The sequence below is a fragment of the Sebastes umbrosus genome, chromosome 20, assembly GCF_015220745.1.
Source record: "Sebastes umbrosus isolate fSebUmb1 chromosome 20, fSebUmb1.pri, whole genome shotgun sequence".
Lineage (NCBI taxonomy): Eukaryota > Metazoa > Chordata > Actinopteri > Perciformes > Sebastidae > Sebastes > Sebastes umbrosus.
In genome coordinates, this window is record NC_051288.1 from 22,220,237 (window position 1) to 22,240,707 (window position 20,471).

A 20,471-nucleotide genomic window follows, 5' to 3' on the forward strand; every position below is an offset into this window, starting at 1 on the left:
AAGGTGGATAAGGCTGCTGTCGGGCTACTTGTTTGTTAATAAATACAGAATGAGGTTTGAAGGTGAAGCTATACCTCAAGTTTCCAAAGCGCTTGGATGTTCGTATATATATATATACTGTATATATACCCTGTTGCTGCGCCTCACAAAAACTAAACATCCAACATAAACAGCTGGCTCAGCTGGTGCTCACATCAGTAAGGTTTAGTGTCAATAAGGCTGTAGTTAAAGGAATACTCCGCCGAAAAAACATATGTTTTGAGGGTCAAACACTTAACTGCCTGTTGGCTTGTAAGATGCATGTTTACATTACATACAAATTACTAACGGTGGGGGTTTTCTACCAGAAGTATGTCCCTGGCTGTCTGAAGAAGGCTTTGAAACAGCCAAAAACAAACACAATGTAAAGAACATATCAGTTAAAGGGGACATATCATAAAAAACCCACTTTTTCAGTGCTTGTGTACACACATTTGGGACTCTGGAGTGCCAACCAACCCATAAACTATGAAATAAGACAACCCAGACAGTGTTTTTGTGGGCTACCTGAAAACATGTGATTCAACAAGCCGTTCAGATTTGGTTCCCCTTCCTATGTCACATATGTCCTATATCCAACACGTTCTCATCCCAACTTTGTCACGCTCCTTTTAGGTTTAGGCAACAAAACCACTTAGTTAGGTTTAGGAAAAAACAACACGGTTGGGCTAAAAATGACAAAGTTTGTAAAGTGAAAGTGTCTAAAATGACTTGACGTTGTGAACACAGGACACGAACAACAGTCTCCTGGATGAAAGCCTTGTGTCTGTTGGACCCATCCACCTCCGCTACCGTCCGCCCTTAGTGTGACTTTTCGCTCTTTAATCTACGTCACCATTGTCACTCCCGACACTCTTTCGCTGAGCGTTTACTGTTGCTGTGGATGGCTTTACATTGTAGTTAACAGAAAGCCCGGTGCGTCTCATACTGGTGCTAGAGGGTGCCTCATGCGGTGGTATCACACGCCGACAGTCGTGACAGAGCGTCGGTATTTGACGCCCTGGGAATAAGAACGGGCTGGAGTATCTCCACCCACAGCTTGAGAACTATCGTTGCAAAGATGCACTGTATTTTTCACACAAGCCAATCAGAGCAAACTGGGCTTCTTAAAGAGACAGGTGCTAAAACGGAGGGTGAATACAGGTATATTCAGACAGACAGTGTCAGAAAAATAATAACATTAAAGCGTGTAAACATGTTCTAGTAGAAACCTCAAATACAAGTTTGAACCTAGAAATGAGCACGATATGTCCCCTTTAAATGTATAAACAATAAAATACAAAAAACCTTTAAAGCCTTTTTTGGTGGCTGATGAAACATTTCTTCTCGTAAACAGCTGTGAAAAACACTATATTTCGCTATATTTTGGAGAAACTGTGATTGTTTTGAAAATACTGAGCGTGGACGGTGAAAAAGAGGATTATACTGCAGCAGACATGAAACTGGGTCCTCTCAGGCCTACGGGGCAGCATGTATTTGACGCTCTAAACATACAGCAGGTTTCCTTTAAGGAGTTAAAACTTAGACAAGTTGATGCTCAGTCTAAACAGTCATCTCTAGAGTGTCCCAGATCGACTGTTTCGTGTCGTGTTGTTTGGTATTTATGTTGTATTTTGTGGCCTGGTGGTGAGAATGTGGCCACGTTTACACTGGGATTTTACCCCCTTTATGCTCTGTATGAGATCTTTTATCTCTGTCAGAACATGGGGGGAAATCTGCCTGCTCAGACAGACACAGAATTAAAAACCCCTTTTTATTTTTTTATACCTCTGTAAATGTGTAAAGCAGCCGATTAGCCCGTCCCGTTCTGTGGCGTGAGGCTCTCCCAGGGGCAGATGATCTCTTTGGCTCCCACTCCTCCTCGAGAGGCGGCCCTGCTCTCCTCCTCCTCGTCCTCAGACTCTATGGGGTAGATACGGCACTCTGGAGGAATATCCACTTTAATCTGGAAAAAACTGGGCAGGGTTGCAGGAAGGACTTAGTGAGACACACTCTGATATCCATATTCTGTTAAAATACATCAGCTCTACTCCATAATATTTGATTTGAAATGTAAAAATGACCTTAAAGTGCCAACTTCCAGCTTTAATGAGTGTTAACATTCACATTAGATAAACTGTGGGTCCTTTTTATACGTACTCCCCCATTTTAAAGGAACAGTGTGTCGCATTTAGGGCGATCTATTGGCAGAAATTAAATATAATATTAATAAGTACGTTTTCATTTGTGTATAATCACCTGAAAATAAGATTTGTTGTTTTTGTTAGCTTAGAATGAGACGTTTATATCAACCGGGTCTCGCTCTCAACTTGTCAAATACCGCCGATTTGTCAGCGCCCCTCGGCATCAGATAATGACGCACAGAGGCGCCCTTTAGCGACAGTATGTGACGTTAGCTTTCAACTATCTCCAATGTAAACCCACCAGCAGCGTTAACACTCACTTGCCAATCCGTCTGGGTGGAGCCTGACTAGGTTGATCCGGGCTGATCGGCTGAATGCGGCTACTCGTCCCGGCAGCTGAGTGGCATTTGGGCGACAAGCTGGCGAACATGGAGGCCGGGGTGCAGCCGCGCTTCAGCAGACGACGCAGGGACACAGCCATGCGAGACCTGGGCACATTTCCACCTAGCGGGGCTCGAGCCGCTGGGTTCCCCTCGCCGTCTCCTTCACTAGCCTCCGCTCGCCGCTCGGAGGCCGAGGTGCTGTCCAAGGCCACGCTGATGGGGGACGGACACGCCGGGGTGTGGGCCAGGAAGGGGAGAGAGGGCGAGGTGTTGGCGATGGGGAAGTCGCTGATGCCAGAGTAGACGGCGAGGTGGGGGACGGGAGTGGTGAAGCGGCACAGCTGTGAGGTCAAAGGGCAACACACACGAATCAGATACATGTGTGCATTTTGGAAGCAGACGTTCATTTAAAATGTTATACTTACTGAAATGCCACGATGTTTAGGCTTCACCTAACTATTTTAGGGCTACATGACAATCAAAGAACATGAAAACAGTGAATGAATGATGAACTCAAGACAAACAGATAAACATGAGGTGGTTTGTGGGTGTTTTATTAACTCATGACTGATGACAAAGAAAATACAGAACACTGTATGAGTGAAGATGGACAGTACACAACACGTGTATCATGAGAAACAACATGACAAACAGTTACAGCTTGTATGGACAGAAATGGAACAGATGGCTGGTTGTGTTATGCCCGTAGTCAGTTCTCAACGTGTCACAGACATGTGAGTAATTTAGTTTGTGTTTAAAGTCTCAGTTCACCCAATTCACAGACCTCTCATAGCGGTTTTATGTGACATTTTCCAGGTAAATACATTTAAATTGTAGTGGATAAACACCCCAAAAGTCTCACATGTGCAGGGCTGGATAACATGACAGGTAAGTGGAGAAATGTTGGGTGAGCTGACCCTTTAAAATAGTCTCATATTAGTTAATGTGCATATTTAACACTGGCTTTAATACCATGCAACTAAATTGCAAAAGCATTTTTTCAGTACTGCACGTAACTTTTTAGTTAATAGTTAATAATACGACAGCGGTTTCAGGGTTCAATGTTAATGAGTTTCATTAATCAACTTGCCCAAATAAAATTTTTACTTGCCCCTATTCAAGTTGTTTTATTTATTAGCGGTTATCAAATAACAATCGGTACTGCACATGTTCAACTCACAACAAACATGAGAAGGAAGTGAGATGGCTCACTCCGTAGCTACTTCCATCATCAGCTCCATGTTTAATTATTTTTTACTACTTTGTGCATGGTTGCAAACCGGTTTCCCCTTTGGGGATTAATAAAGTTCATCCTATCCTACTTGCTTGCCCAATCGGGCAAGTGAGCTGCTAGATGTACTAGCCCGAAGTGGCATTTTAATTGCCCTTGGCAAGTGGGCAATCCTTATAGTTGAGCCCTGGGTTCGCAGGGTGGGGGTTTGGATAATGTAGACCAATTTTTGTGGCATTTTGAGGCTGAAACAACCACCACCTAAGAGTTTCTCCACACTGAACGTCACATTGGGAATAGATCTGATCTGTGATTCTTTGACATTAGTCAGTGGATGTTTGAATATCATGAAACCTGCAGTTTTCCGCCTCTTATGGGGCAGTGGAAACAAGCTGAACACAACATTGACATATTATCACCCTTTGAAGTTGATATGACGAACTTGTTGGCAAACAAGTTGCTTATTTACACATCCAGCAGACACGAAGCAACACTAGCTTTCATTTGGAGTCATTTTTCTGAACGTAGCTCCAATATTCACTCTCCTTTAAGCTCTGTTTTTGGTCTCCACCAACTTAATATCTGGGTCTTTAGCTGCTAAAAGCTCCATTATGTTCACCAGATAACTGCTAACTGTATCTGTCCACAGTTTGGTGCTGAGCAGGTTGTGTACAGGGGATTTTTAGTCGCCAAATACTACGCTATAAGAGCGATGAGAGTGAACCAAAACAGAAAAGTTGTGGGCTGTAAAACCAAAACAACGAGCTGAACTATAAAGCTCCCTGCAGTGAGGTTATAATTCCCCCTTCACATTAAACATTTGATCCATTGTTATCATAAAAATATTGATTATAGCAGCTTTAAAATTAAATTAAATTGCATTCAAATGTAAACATTATCAATAACCTGCAGCGTCTATTTAAATGATTCCACTAAATAATTTTCACTAAAAACCCTGTTTGTGTTCATTTCTTAGTAGGACGAGGAGGAGGAGGAGGAGGGGGCGCCTCCTTGCCCTGCTTGCTGAGTTTGCTCATGACCTGTGTGATGTCGACGTTGGCTGCCATCTTGGCCTTCTGCTCCTGCTCCATCTGCCGGAGGATGATGGGGCTGAGGCTGGGCCGCCGCTTCTTTGCATTCTGCTCCAACTGGGCATCACTGGGCAGAGAACAGCAAAGAGAAGAGGTGGGAGGGAAAGACGAGGTGAAAATGAAGTTCTGTAGAGTGATGGATGTGCTTGATTCATGAAGCTACAGGGACATTAATATCAGCCAGACAGATTGGAGATGTAAACTTTGCTTTTCCAGACCAATGTCACTCCTAAGTCATCCTTTGCAGTGAATATTCAACGCTTTCTTTTTCCTCATTTGACCCACTTGTTCTTTATCAGGCTGGTTGCAATGATCAAATCAAAAGACTGACTAGACAGAGATTTAAAGGGACTGTTTGTAACTTTTTAAGCGTATAAATGTACCGGGTTGGGACACATGCGCGCTCGCGTGTTGCTGAAGTCCCCGCTCCGCTGCCTGCCTGCCTTCACTCACACACCGCGCGCGTCCTCGCTGTCTTGCTCCACCTCTAGACGTGAACGCGCGCTCACTCCACACTGCAGAAGAGTTAGTTTAGCTCTGAGAATATCTAGTGAATGTACAGTGGACGTTTGTGCAGAAATAAATGCTGCAGCTCCTCCAGACCAACAGAGGTTTTACGTGTCCTGTGAAGTGACGGGGCTCCGCAGCGAGAAACGAGCGAGCACAAGCGCGAGCCCGACGCTGACTTTCATTGACTTAACGGCCACAGGTGTTGCTGTTAAGAAGCATTTCTGAAAGTTACAAATAGTCCCTTTAAGCTCAGCATCATCTGAAAACATGCAACTAATTAAATGTGTGAATTAAAAGCCGTCACTCACCTGAAACGGTGCTCATCAGGAGAGATGGCCTTCTTCACCGTATCCTTAAACACCGGGGATTTCTGGTACCGGCCGTACGAGTCCTGCAAAATACAGATAAACTCATCATGAATCGGTGCTTGTTTGATGATGGTGAGGATAGGCTTGTGGGAATTATAACGTCACCATTATTTTGTGTTTACAACCCCACCTCCTGGTGTGTTTACTGACCTTCTTCATGAGCATGTAGATGTGAGTTTGGGCTGGGTCCAGGACGTATCTGTGCGGGTGCTTCAGGCCCTTCACAGTGACTTCCATCGTCTTTCCGTCGATGTTGATCCACCGCGGTGCGCCGCGCGCCAGGAATGTCCTGTGATCAGGAGAGTGGAAGAAACAGACAGACGTGCTGCACTTAAATACTAATTTGTGGTACTTTAACTTGACATGATTATGATCTTTTCATGCCACTCAAATATATTTCAGAGGGAAATGTTGTACTTTTAACTCCACTACAAATATCTGATGGCTATAGTTTAGAGCTGCAACGATTAATATTCAGTTGTCAACTATTAAATTAATTAATTATTTTTTAAGAAAAAACACCCCTAGTTTTTATCTATCGATCAGAAAGAATATTTAATATATATTCTTTAAAAAACTAACAAAATATACAAACTTATAAACGTAAGTATGAAGTATTATTATTATAGTATATCTATTAAATATTTTTCTGATCCATAGATAAAAACAATATCAACAATATCTATAAAATGTCACATTATTTTATAGATATTTTGTATAAATATTTTGTATAAAATATTTAATAGATATACTTTAAAAAAAAAAAAAATATGTAAACTTATAAATGTAAGAATAAAGTATGGTTATTAAAGTATATCTATTAAATATTTTTCTGATCAATAGATTCAAAAAATATAACAAATATCTATAATCGATTAGTTGTCAACTATTAAATTAATCGCCAACTATTTTGATAATCAATTAATCGGTTTGAGTAATTTTTTAAGGAAAAGAAAAGTATAATTTTCTAGATTTGAGTTTCTTAAATGTGAATATTTCCTGGTTTCTTTACTCCTCTATGACAGTAAACTGAATATCTTTGACATTTGAGGACGTCATCTTGGGCTTTGGAAAACATTGTTTGACATTTTTCGTCATTTTCTGACATTTTATAGACCAAACAACTAATCGATTAATCAAGAAAATAATCGACAGATTAATCGAAAATGAAAATAATCGTTTGTTGTAGCCTTAATCTAAATTATAATAATATAAAACACAGAAAGCCAGCAAATATTTAGTATTTGTGCTTCATAAATTACTAAATTATTGATTTATTATCACTATCTCTATTAATTTTCTGTCAATGGACTAATTGATTAAACAAAAAAAATGTTTTATGCATTAATATAAATTATGAGTAACATCCCTGGTGAGGTTTTGAAGGAACAGTGCATGCATATTGACAGATAAATCATTTTTCAAGCAATAATAATCAATTAATCTGGAAAATAATCGACAGATTAATCAACAATGAGACTAATTGTTAGTTGCAGCCCTACTATAGTTACTAGTTTGTCTACGAAATGTAAAAAGAAATTGTGAAAAAACTTCTTAAATGTCTTGTTTTGTCTGAACAACAGTCCAAATCACAAAAATATTCAGTTTATGATGATATAAAACAGAGAAAGTCAGCAAATCCTCACATTGGAGAATCTGCTACCGGCGAATATTTGGCTTGATTCACTGAAATCATTAATCAGCATCCATCAGAGAAGACTAATATATTCTACCCAGAGAATACATGAAGACATTACTTGTAGATGTGCTGTGCTTTCTCTCTCATCGTCGCAGCTTCGCCCCACTTCAGATCTTCACAACCCTCCCAGAATGCCAAGTTCTCACCTTCAGGATAGAAAATAATAGAAACGGAAACTATTTTTAGCCTCCTCTAATGGCTGAAAAGGGAACATTGTACTCAGTAACACTTCTGTAATCAGTGCTGTGATCTAATTAAAATAACGAGCATCGTACCGCTGAACTCTTTCTTCAGGAAGAGTCTGAAATCATCTCGTCCTCGAGGGTCTGAGAGCAGCTCTGCGAAGCTGAACGTCCACCTCTCCACACGCATCTTAGTTGGTATTTCCACACTATTACACACACACACGAATAAAATGAACAAGTTATACTAAATTATTCTCTGAGTATAGATTATGCATATCGTCGTCAGCTGACTCACGTGGGCATGTTCAAGGTCCAGTACGTGACGTCATCGGTGACCCAGGGGTTGCTGGGAAGACACCCGGCGAGGAACGGGTCGTGGCTGTGATAGGTGGCGCTGTACTTCACTAACCTGCAAGAACGGGGAGAAAGATTTTATGGCTGCAACTAACGATTATTTTCATTGTTGATTAATCTATTGATTATTTTCTCAATTAATCGATTAGTTAGTTGTTTGGTCTATAAAATGGATGTTGATTAATGATTTCGGTGAGTTTCCAAGCCAAATATTCGCTGGTAGCAGTTTCTCCAATGTGAGGATTTGCTGACTTTCTCTGTTTTATATCATCATAAACTGAATATTTTTGTGATTTGGACTGTTGTTCAGACAAAACAAGACATTTTAGAAGTTCTTTCACAATTTTTTTTTTACATTTCATAGACAAACTAGTAACTACAGTAGGGCTGCAACTAACAATTAGTCTCATTGTTGATTAATCTGTCGATTATTTTCCCAATTAATTGATTATTATTGCTTGAAAAACGACTTATCTGTCAATATGCATGCACTGTTCCTTCAAAATCTCATCAGGGATGTTACTCATAATTTATATTAATGCATAAAACATTTTTTTTTGTAGTCCATTGACAGAAAATTAATAGAGATAGTGATAATAAATCAATAATTTAGTAATTTATGAAGCACAAATACCAAATATTTGCTGGCTTTCTATGTTTTATATTTTTATAATTTAGATTAAGGCTGCAACTAACTATTATTTTCATTTTCAATTAATCTGTTGATTATTTTCTCGTTTAATCGATTAGTTGTTTGGTCTATAAAATGTCAGAAAATGTTGAAAAATGTCAATCAGTGTTTCCAAAAGCCCGAGATGACGTCCTCAAATGACTTGTTTTGGTGGTTGGTTGTGCTTAGCTCCACCAATGGGTGATGTCATACGTTCACTTCTTATATACAGTCTATGTGATAACAGGATAACAAGTCACTGAACCGGTCCTGCATTTGCCATCAGTCAGTGGAGATGCTATTTTGAGACACTTTATGATGTAACCAATCTAAAGTGACTGTTTGTCACAGATACAAGCAGATTGGGAATACGATGGACCAGCTTACGCGCCAATGGACACCGATGACTTCACTCTGGGCCTCATGATGGACTGCTGGGTGAAGATCATCTGCAGGGAGGCAGAAGAGAGAGGCTGCTATAAAAATATGTCAGGAAAACAGATCTGTCTCTATGGATCAGTGATGGTTAACACAACTGTTAGTGGGGAAAAGTCATAGAAAGAGTGGACGATAGATTCTCACTCACGATTCTCTCGTAGAAGTCGGGTGTATTGGCCTGGGGAAGAAAATATATTAAATGTTACATTACAGATTACTCCACAGACAAAGAGGGTTATTGTGGTTATTAGTTTGTGTACATGTGTTTTCTAAGCACCATTGTGAGGTTTGGACCCTTGAGACTGAGGACATTTTGGATCATCAAAGGGCTTTTTTGAGGATTAAGACTTTATGGTTAAAGGAGTACTGCCTCAATTTAGCACTGCACTCCTACAACAATGACTACGCTTACATGCACACTAATGTTCCACTATTATTCTTAATATGACAATGTTTGATACGGCTCACGTAAACATCATATTCTGTTTGGATATTCTGAATTAAGCCTTATTCCAAATGGAGCATTTTCCAATTAAGACATGTAGGATATGCTGATATTATTCAGGTTTAAGGAGCATTCTTTAGACATGTATACAGCACATTCAGAATATGCGTCTCAATTGGGGTTTTTACATCAGTTTGCGACGCACGGCCTCTTGCCTGTTTACGTCCAGCTATGTGGGTTGAACACAAACCAACTAGCCGACAGTTTGCAGAGATGCATGCCCAAAAGAAAAGCCCACATTTGTGGTCGAAAAGAGAAACACACCTCCTTTTTAAACATTATGAAAGACTTGGATATCAACAGGTTTTTGGATATGCACAAATATCACAACGTTTTCAAGAAGGTGGTTGAAGGAATGAAAGAGGGAGGCTGTGCTTGCACGGTCGAATAAGTCCTCCACTGGTTACGTTAATCGCAGTATGAACGGCTGCATGGGAACAGGACTATTAGTGCCATTAACCATATAAACAGCTTAGCAGGAATATTGTCTATTTTGGAATAGATGCAAAAAACTGAATATTTTGTGCATGTAAATGTAGTCATTGTCAGATTCATGATGGACAGTTTCAAAAAAGTTCAACCTTGATGCTGCAGAACTACATTACCCATAATGCAACTCCAGCAGCCAATATAGCCTCGAGCCTCTAGGCTCAAGCAGAGATGAGGAGCGGGCTCCAGAGGTCGTGTAAACTCACTTCTTTCTAACCCCACACCTCCAGAATTATTTCATTTTCAAACTTGTCATCTTCAACCACAACCCCACGCTGACTCATCACATCTCATTTATCAGACTTCACACAGCTCCGTCTCTGGAGCCACTAAAAGGCTTTACGCAACCTTTTTCATACATGCAGCAGTACTCCCTATAAGACCTGTAAACTGGTTTTGATGTGTGAAATGGTCAAGGTTAGAGAGAGGACGTAGGGAATGCATTGTGTCAAGTACAAACATGGGGGTTGTGTGTTTATGTGTGTGTAGGTGCTCATAACCAGTTTAAAAAGAGAGCCATGGGAAAGGCCTGCAGAAGAGAAGAGAAGAAAAAGAAAAGAGAAGTTAGTTTTAGTAAAAGAGAAGTGAAATGATGGAAACAGCAGACAGGGAAAGGGAAAGGGAAAGGGAAAGGGAAGCACCTGGCTCCATGCATTAAAGCCTCTTATTGAATATAAGCTGATTATGTTCATACAGGTCACACAGAGACTCACCTGTTACCTCGTCTTCGTTAGGATCTATTAGTCGATCCAGTCCGTAGTCCATGGCGCTCACTGTCCCTGGCTACACACACACAAACACACACAAACACACACACACATCAACAATTATTTCACAATGTGTGTTCGCCAAAGGACCCATTAATTAAAGCAGATGGCTGTTTTATAATGCTAATCACAGGCTGTTTATGTGTCACACTTCTCTCAACCGTCTGAGGCAACAAGAGGCCGGTCACGTGTAAAATGTGATTTTGTGGATTCACTGTTCGACATTAATGTGTTTGTTTCCAGCAGAAATGAATTGACTTGAAACCACATTTACCAGCAGGATAAATCTGTCCTTTGATTATATTATCTTAGATAGAAAACAGACTTTAACTTAAAGTTATAGAAAGTGTCCTTTTCTAATAATGCATCTCAAGAAAAAGTGTAAATATTTTCTGCCAGAGGGAGATCTTTACAGATCGAAATGTTGCCTTAAAAGCGAAAGAGAAATAAACAGTTTATTTGGAGCCAGTGTGCAGACCTCCTTTGTGCACAACGTTTTCTGTGGAATAAAAAGTGAAGCACTTAAAAGCAAGTTTCTGTAATATTTGGGGAAATACGCTTTTTCACTTTCTTGCTGAGCGTTAAATACGAAGATCAATACCACTCTCATGTCTGTATGTTTGTTACAGAGAAAGAGCCACAAGGTGATTAGCCTAGCTCAGCATAAAGACATGAAGGGAGGGGAAACAGCTAGCCTCATTGTCTGCCAAGTATTAAAAACAATACAAGAATTCAGACACAACTATTTCTTTAAGTGTTCGCTCTATATTTAAAGTGGTGCTTCTGCTTTATTTGATGCTTCCTCTGGCTCTCTAAGCATTTTGAAGTTAGACTATGTGACTCTTGAAAGACGACAACACAATCTTCCTCTTGAAACAAATGAAAAGTTTAATTTTTAAGCAATAAAAAGTATCCTTTTTCAGGGTTTTGCTGCTACAGCTTTAATTGGTCTGGTATGACCAGGTAGCTTAAAGGAAGCACACTTTAGATAGATGTTGCTGTATAACTGATCAAGCTGTTCTCCGTTCATAGCTATACATACGAAAAAGTAATGCACTGTAATTTGTAAATATTCCACAAAATCAATTTGTATGTAATCCAAGTAATTGTGAAACAGGAAGTATTAAGAGAGGCGAACGTCGTGGGTCCAAAAACATCGGACTTCCGCCCAGGAGAACGCTGTTAGTACCCTGTGTGAAACCACAAGTCAACGTTGATTTATTTGTCACGTAACTTTCGTACTTAATTTACGCCACTTCTGGAGTTATTTTAATCCAAACCTAACTAAGTAGTTTGTTGCCTAAACCTAACCAAGTTGTTTCCTGTGAAGACGGACATTTTCTTTGAAAAGACTGTGTGCTTGTAACGAGCTGAAATTGAGACGTGTTGCTGGACATTCATAAGAAAACGCACGAAAAATGAGGAATAACTTTTTGTAAGATATCATACGAGCTGCTGTAAGAGGATACGTTAAACTAATCAGCTGAGTCAGGTCACTGACTTTATGACTCTTCTCTACTTGTGCTTCTGTTATGATTTCAGTAATTGTCACTTAATGTGTTGAACTTTTGCAATTCAGCAAAAGTTGCATTTGAAAGTTGCAAGTGAATTAAAAAGGCTCGCTTTAAGTGCCCATTAAGTACAGTGCAAACAACAGACGATTCATGGCAGCTTCATTGTATTTTGCTTACAATAGCAGAAACCAACAAGTACACTGGCTGAGCTGTTAATAGGCTCCAAGTCACACAAATTTGCAACATTAACACAATTTGACCTGAAATAATAAATATCTGTGCCTCGTGGGCAATTAAATCACCACAACCCAAATGATTCATGGTGAACCTGCAGTCTATCAGGGACCCTGGGAGGTGAGGAGGTTAGCCTCCTAGCCCAGTCAGTAAACAGTCTGAAACTCAAGACTCACAATGCCGCAAGCTCGAGGTGCAAACCGCTGCACCTCATTCTCCTACGCAGTGTGAAATATTAATCAGCGGTGCCCTTTTCCTCTGACTGGACATGCTCACATAATGAGGCATCATGGGTAGAGATAATGAGATACCCTGGGAAGTATTGAGGTGGAGTGCAATTTATTGTCTCTGTCTGCTGGTTATCCACTGATATACATGAAGCTGTATCCTGTGTGTGCATGATAGCTATCTATGTGTGTGTGTGTTTGTGTGTGTGTGTTCTCACCGGAGGTCTGTGAACCACCCAGTACGCTCTCTCCTGGCAGTCAAACACCACACGGTCCGGTTTCTTCCGCTCCTTCGCAGCCCTAAAAGTCACACACAAACACGGAGCATCGTAACGTCATCTTGGCCTTACACCTGAGCGACGTCCTTGAGTTTCTCAAACACCTACCTGTACTGTTCTTTAGCCTGCATCACTATGAAATCCCATTTATGATTCATCCACTTGTGAAGACGGTTATAATGCTCCTGAGGACATAAAATAAGCACCTCAGTAAACGCCGGGAGACAAAATTAATCACACTCATTTACCGTCTCGTTCTCACCTGCTCATGCATCTCTAGGATTCCTTTCTTGCGTATGTTTCTCTTCGCCAGGTAGATTGCTTCAATAATGAAACAGGAAGTGTGAGTGTTGGTGACACAGGATGTGAGATAAAAAAATGTGTACGACTGCTGTCACACTCACCATAATCTGTATCCTCAACAGGCCACTGCTGTGTGGGCCAGAAGTACGGCGTCTGGGAAGGACAAAAGTTACAAATGTTATTTGATAATTTATCAGAAAATTTGCACAAGGAACCAAAAGCAAAACAATTTGAGGTTTTGAGGTTTTACAAAGATAATAGTGACTAGCGAACACTCTTCTCTTTGTTTCTGCCTTTTTTCTCTCCATCCTCTGACAGTAAACTCTTTTACAAGCAGAGCAGTTTTGCAGAAATGTGCGTAAAGAAAATGTGATTTTAAAAGCTGGAATGACTCAGTTCCTCAGTGAAGCTTCATTTAGCTCCCTAATTGCCAGGTCAATATGATTATAGCATAATTAAAGCCAGCAAATTCTGACTAATGTAGTAATATGTGTTTTCATCAAAATTCAGCTTTGATTGCCTCGGAGGAAAACACACATTGCATCGAAACTTCATTCCTTGCACCGAGTGGAAAAACTGCTCATGGATTAATATTAAATGTAGTAGAATAAAAATGATAAAGACACGTAATATAGCCTATTAATAATTTTACCAAAAAAGTTTATTTAACAATTTTAGAAAACTTATTGTATTTCATTGCAGGATGTCCAGTTTCTCAACAAAATGTGTATCCTTGCGACCTAACAACACAACACACATGGAATTAATTTCCTTTCTTATAACACATTTGAAGTCTTTTGTCTTCTGTTTGCGGTCGTGTCTAGAAGGCAACCTTGCAAAAACATGCAAAAAACTCTCGTGAGACTCACTGCCCAACGACCTATCCTAACCTTAACTATTCAAGGTCAATGCCTGACCTTAACCATCTCGCAAGTGTCTCCCAAACTGCGGGTTACCGTCTAGAGACGACCATTTTCTACTTGTTGTTCAGTTCTTCACTGCCTTTGTTGGCACATTCCTATTTTGCACATTACCTCATAACTGTTGTGCATCCTCTTGTAAATGCACGATACAAACAAAAATGGGGACCAACTCGGGAAAACATTGTTCGCTGTTCGTGGTTAAAAACTCCAAAAGGCACCTTTAAAGTCGCTTTAAAAATTTCTAAGGGAGGCAGCTTCCCTAAGTCTGAGGTTTAGAAACGTGGTGTGTTTACCTGGAAGCGATAGAGGGATGCATCTGGTTTGATCACTAAGCGTTTGTGGTCTTGTAGAGGGTAGATGTATCCTAACGCCACCAGCATAGAGCCGAAACTCCTCGCCTCTGAAGACAACAGACGGAGAGTCAGCTGACATACTCTCTTATATTTTACAGTATGTAAATATATATGAATGGCATCAGCTCACCTTGTGCGTCTATTTGCAATCTGTCCGCTAACCACGCAATTATGTCTTCGCCTGAGGAGGAAAGATGGAAATGATGGAGGTCAGAGGTGACAAAATATTCACCACCATGTTAGAAAAGCAGCTCTGACAGCGAACATCAAGAAATGAGTGTTTGTGTGTGTCGAGAGGTAGGCGGCTTCTGAATGCCTAAAGACTCCGGATACAACGATGCTGACGCTGCTGTCAACAGCCTGTGAGTCTCTACGGGGGATGTGGAGGAGGAAGCACAGCAGGAGACAAGGAGGAGAGGAGAGGAAAGGAAAGGAAAGGAAAGGAGAGGAGAGGACAAAAGGAGGGAAGAGGAAAAGAAAGGAAACGATGGAGGGAAAAGGATTGAGTGAGGAAAGAAAAAGTGAGGAAAAGAAAGGAAAGGAGAGATGAGGTGAGGTGAGGAGGGGATGAAAGCAAAGGAAAAGAGAGGAGATAAGAGAAGAGGAGAGACAGGAAAGGGAAAGGAATGGAGAGGAATGGGAAGGAAAGGAAAGGAGGGGAGATAAGAGAAGAGGAGAGACAGGAAAGGGAAAGGAGATGAGAGAAAAGGAAAGAAGAAAAGAAGAGAAGATGAGAGAAACAGAAAGGAAGGACAGAGCTATCAAGGAGAGGAAAGGAGAACAGGAGAGGAATAAATAGGAAATGAGGGGAGATAAGAGAAGAGGAGGTACAGGAAAAGAAAGGAAAGGATGGAGTGAGGAAAGGAAAGGAGAGATGGGGTGAGGAGAGGCGAGGAGGAAAGGAGAGGAAAGAAGAAAAGAGGGGAGGATATGACAGGAAAGAAAAGGAGAGGAGAGGAATGGGAAGGAAATGAAGGAGGGGAGAAAGTAGGAGAGGAAATGCAGGGAAGGAAAGAGGATAGAAAGAAAGAAAAGGATATGAGAAAAGAAAAGAGGAAAGAAATGGAAAGGAGAGGAAGGACAGAGTGATCAAGGAGAGGAGAAAAGAGGAGAGGAATGGAAAGGAAAGGAAAGGAGAAAAGAGGAGAGGATATGAAAGGGAAGAAAGGGAGAGGAGGAATAAGAAGGAAAGGAAAGGAGGGGAGAAAGTAGGAGAAGAGATACACAAAAGGACAGAGGAGAGAAGGAAAGGAAAGAGGAGAGGGGGAAAGAAAAGGAGAAAAGAGGAGAGACAGGAAAGAAAAGGAGATTTAAAAAGAGAGAATAAAGAAGAGAATCTGTTTGTTTGGTTTCATTCATTCAGCTTCAAAGATTCAAAGCTCACGAATGACGTACAAGTCTAGGTTTCCTCTCTTCCTCCTCCTCCTCCTCCTCCTCCTCCTCCTCCTCCTCCTCACTGTCTCTCTGTTGTTCTCTTGTTTCTGTCTCTGTTACTTGCTCTTTTCCTCTCACCCGCTCTATCATCATCCTCCTCCTCCTTCACCTCCTACTTTTTTCCCTCTCCCCGACTCGGAGACCGCGGGGGTTGTCATGGAGATTAAATCTGTAGCTCTCCAGTTTGAGCCCGGAGCTCTGGTATCCTCCAGTGAGACTATGCAGGCACAATCACTCAGCCAGACGCTGAACAACATGTGTGCTACTGCATGAGTGTGTATGAGAGTGTGTGTGAGAGGGTGTGTGTGTGTTTACCAGTGATGGCGTGTGGTATCGTTGTGATAACCAGTCTCTGAGGCTGCGACTTCACTCCTGTTTTGGGGTCCTGCATCTCCAGCAGCACCTTCTCCGCCTGCAGAGAAACATCATTAAGGGGGTGAGAGGAGGTTACCACGACAACTGATTGTGAGTTGCAGGGGTCACCATGCCAACAGGTTGCTTTGACAACATGTTTTATGGACGGGGAAATCAGGGCAGCACGTATCATTTATGGGTAAAAAAAGTATTTGTGGATGAAATAATTCACTGTAGGACATGGTGGTGGTAATTATCATCATGAACAACATCCCTGTTTTTCTGTTTAATAAAAGATTTGGAAAAAAATGGCATATAATTGCCTCTCATAGATTTGAAACCTCTGAGGCAAATAGTCCCCCTGGGATATTAAAGCTATCGACGCTTCTAATCAATACTTCCTATTAGGCAAATGCTGCATGATTTAGTGTCTCTCTCAGTGCTACTATTCTAAAAAAACTGCAATACAGTTGAGTCGCCTTAAAAGGTGCTATTGATGACATTCAGCCACTAGATGTCGTATTCTCCCTCCCCCCTTTCCACTGCATTTACTTCACAACAAGTCGTTGCCGGACACTTAACATCAATCTCAGCCATTTATCCGTTTTTTCAACACTAAAAAAAGGAGCATACACTGTACGATTTTAGCCTGATTCTGGCCCGAATTTTGAGCCGCACGACTCATTTTAGAGTCAGACCGAATTTCAGCAAGTAATCAGAGCGTAGCTATCAAGATAACAATGTACAATAGATCTAGTAAAACGTAGTTTATCTCCAATTCTTTCTGCAAAATGGACAAGCCATACTGTCCACATCTAGCCTCCATATACACCGGCGCCTCTTTTTTTTTTTTAGACGTTCAAGCAGACAGGATGGCACAGATGATTGTTAGCGTTGTCACCCGTACAGACCTTTACTAGCAAACAAACTATACCTGCCTCGGAGCTTTCAAACAAGTCCTTATTGACAACTGTCAACAGCCAGAAGCCGTGTTTTTTTTTTCTATTTTACACGTACAGTATGAGCAAATCAATCGTAAGCTTTAGCTTTACATCGCAAACGATCTACTCGTACAGTAAGAGTAGGAGTTACACAACATTTCTAAAATCGTACAGTGTATGCACAGCTTTACTGATGACCCAGAGATACTACGTGATACCATCGTCATTCTGTTATTGGCTCACAAGCCTTGCTAGAAGCGGGAATCAAACATCAAATACACAGAGATAAACATTCATTTTGGACCCGCCAAAACTTTTTTAAATGATTAATTCACAATCATTTTGGGGTTTTTTCCAGGAAAAGACGTACTTTTATTCAGCCTTTCTAAAGGCTCTGTAGATGTTTTTGTTTTTGTTTTTTTAAATATTCGTTTGCATAAAAATGTTGTCAATAAGACGTTTAACGCTGCATTTAAACAAGGGGAGAGGTGAGATCAGAGGTTTGTTTCATGCCCTGATCGCTTGGCTTTTGTTTGGCTTGTGTGGGAGGCAGTGCGGTGAGTCACTGCCCTCTGAACAGTTATCATATCATCAGATCCCCAACAGTTCAGGTGTGAACTGGAAAGCAAGAAATCATGCAGTACATTAATTCAGTTTGTGTGAAAGTGTGTGTGAGAGAGAGGTAGAGAGAGCGAGAGAGATGGAGAGTATGCAGCATGACTCCCGGGCCTGTTTGAAGTGTCTTTGTGCTTTGAAGTCATCCTGGAGAGGCTGTAAGCTCCAGGCTGAGCCGGACCAAAGTGGGCTTTCATGGAACAAAACACAAAAGTTCTCCTGGAAAAATGAGTTAGCATTCTCCTGAAGAGCAGCACATTGTGAGTGCTGCATGCATACAATAGAAAGATTTTCCTAACGGCTTAATTATTTCCTGCATAATTTTCCCTAATGCCAAAAGTTCAACTCCACTGTGATAAATTATCCAGCTCCTGAAGTGGATAAAAATGTGAAATGTGAGATGATGAATCGACTGTTCAGCGGTTGTTTGTCCAACACACAGTGCCTGGATTAACTTCTCTCCAGTGGCTGGTTAGATGGAAGCACTGATACTGATCCAGGCTTAATGCTTATTAAACTGAATGACCTTATCACAGTGAAAAGGTTGCAAGAAAACACAGTCTAACATTTAGTGTGACAGACAAACAGAGTGCCCACTGCAACAAAGATGACATTTGTTTGTTGTTTTGATGTCTTGTCATTCTGTTACATGTATTTCTGAATGATTGTCTTATGAAATTATTATTTTTTCTGCATGCATAATTGAAACATATCTGTTTTGTTGCATTCTGTAGTCCAAATGGTACCTGTGAGCTTTGGTAAATGGGGAAAAGGTTGCAAGAAAACACAGTCTAACATTTAGTGTGACAGACAGACAGAGTGCCCACTGAAACCAAGATGACATTTGTTTGTTGTTTTGATGAATGATTGTCTTATGAAATTATTATTTTTTTCTGCATGCATAATTGAAACATGTAATATTTGTTATCTGTTTGGTTGCATTTTGTAGTCCAAATGGTACCTGAGCTTTGTTACTTTGCAAAAACCTAACAAATGAACAAAGATGGCATTTGTTTGTTGTTTTGAGGTCTTGTCTTTCTGTTACATTTATTTCTGAATGATTGTCTTGTTAAAATTATAATTTTTCTGCATGCATAATTGAAACATGGCATATTTGTTATCTGTTTTGTTGCATTCTGTAGTCCAAATGCCACCTGTGAGCTTCATTGCTTTGCAAAAAAACTAATAAATCTATACACTAAAAGCATCTGAATTCCTCTGAGGACCTGCAGAGAATACAAATTAAATGCATTTTATAAGTGCAAATGCCAGGGTTTATCTGGATACAGCAGCCCACTACAGCCCAAAGCATTGCGTTGGAGAACCTATCTATAGGTGCGTCTGCAGGTACAGTCTGCAAGCCTGTGCAGGGCTGTGATCATCATCAGTGATTGTTAAAAGGATAACCTACCTTCCTGAGGCAAGCCATCCGTGGTCGATACCTCTGTCCATGATCCCGGAGAGCGTTTCTAATGGTCATGGTGTCTAATGTTGTTCACACACGCATGCAATGCCACTGTCGCCTGTGAGACCCTGTGTCGTGTGGGGATGCTTGAGGGGAAGTGAAATGATAGACACTGATGCTGCATTCAAGTGCTCTCCATAAGCTTATGCATAGAAAGTGGGAAATTACATAAACGCTATCATTTTTCGCATTAAAGTGATATTATTATTACATTTATTTTAACACACTTAGAGTATGTAATAAAAACGAACTACAGAAATGCAGAATATCAACCAATTGCATAAAATTATAAAAAAAAGTCCCAAATAATACAAATTCAACACTTTAATCAACAAATATTAACAACTATTCTGTGTAGTCACCTCATAAATGCCCAAAAGACTCTACTCACTCACTACTACCAGAAAATCAAGGCTTTCCAGTCTGCATTTCCCCTTTTTATTGACCTTTTAAAGTGCGTTCAAGTACAAATTCTCATATTTCCAACAGCCTTTAAAGACAGCATCGCTAAAGAGAGAGCGGGGGAATCAACCAATCAGAGCGCGGCATTTTCTATCAGTTATGCTCATTACCAAAGTGAAACAGCAGAGGGCGACATTACACCACCGGTGCTGTTATCAAAAGTTAACTCATAATATCATACATTATATTGTTAGTTAAACACAGTACGGAGCGTTTAAATGTAGTTTCACGTCCGTAAAAATTAGCGTTTTGATTATAAATCGTGATATGTGTCGTTTTGCGACCGTTAAAGCTGATTTTTAACTGTAAATTCAAACTTCAACTGCCAATATTCAAACTTAAACTGCCATATGTCCACATAAACTTAGCAGAGGGCGACATTACACCACCGGGGAGCCGTTATCACTCAAAGTTAACGTTTTTACAAAGTTAACTCATAATATTATACATTATATTGTTAGTTAAACATAGTGCGGAGCGTTTAATGTAGTTTCACGTCCGTAAAAATTAGCGTTT

At 40.5% G+C, this 20,471-nt stretch overlaps 1 protein-coding gene across 2 annotated transcripts; it reads right to left on the minus strand.

Annotated features, from left to right (window-relative positions):
• Positions 1 to 1,289: 1,289 nt before the first annotated feature.
• LOC119479773 (regulator of G-protein signaling 9-like) lies at positions 1,290 to 20,174 on the minus strand. 2 transcript variants are annotated; one of them, XM_037755714.1, is made up of 19 exons: positions 19,440 to 20,174; positions 16,434 to 16,530; positions 14,815 to 14,865; positions 14,625 to 14,731; positions 13,510 to 13,561; positions 13,368 to 13,426; positions 13,214 to 13,290; positions 13,046 to 13,127; positions 10,806 to 10,868; positions 9,240 to 9,269; positions 9,041 to 9,102; positions 7,925 to 8,038; positions 7,720 to 7,835; positions 7,503 to 7,590; positions 5,896 to 6,034; positions 5,686 to 5,768; positions 4,817 to 4,934; positions 2,483 to 2,886; positions 1,290 to 1,994 (listed from the first exon to the last, which is right to left on the minus strand). In XM_037755714.1, exons 1-19 carry the CDS (start codon positions 19,506 to 19,508, stop codon positions 1,832 to 1,834), a joined length of 1,974 nt encoding a protein of 657 aa, XP_037611642.1. In that variant the 5' UTR covers positions 19,509 to 20,174; the 3' UTR covers positions 1,290 to 1,831. The 2 variants fall into 2 exon arrangements, with proteins under 2 accessions (XP_037611642.1, XP_037611643.1); XM_037755715.1 differs by lacking the exons at positions 1,290 to 1,994; positions 2,483 to 2,886 and having other exon boundaries at positions 3,083 to 4,934; positions 19,440 to 20,157.
• Positions 20,175 to 20,471: the final 297 nt, after the last annotated feature.

Coding starts and splice junctions, on each gene's coding strand:
- LOC119479773 (XM_037755714.1), bottom strand. CDS start 19,508: ATGACCATTAGAAACGCTCTCCGGGATCATGGACAGAGGTATCGACCA. Junction 9,270..10,805: donor TAGATCCTAACGAAGACGAG/GTAACAGGTGAG, acceptor TTTCTTCCCCAG/GCCAATACACCCGACTTCTA. Junction 8,039..9,040: donor TCATCGGTGTCCATTGGCGC/GTAAGCTGGTCC, acceptor CCGTTCTTGCAG/GTTAGTGAAGTACAGCGCCA.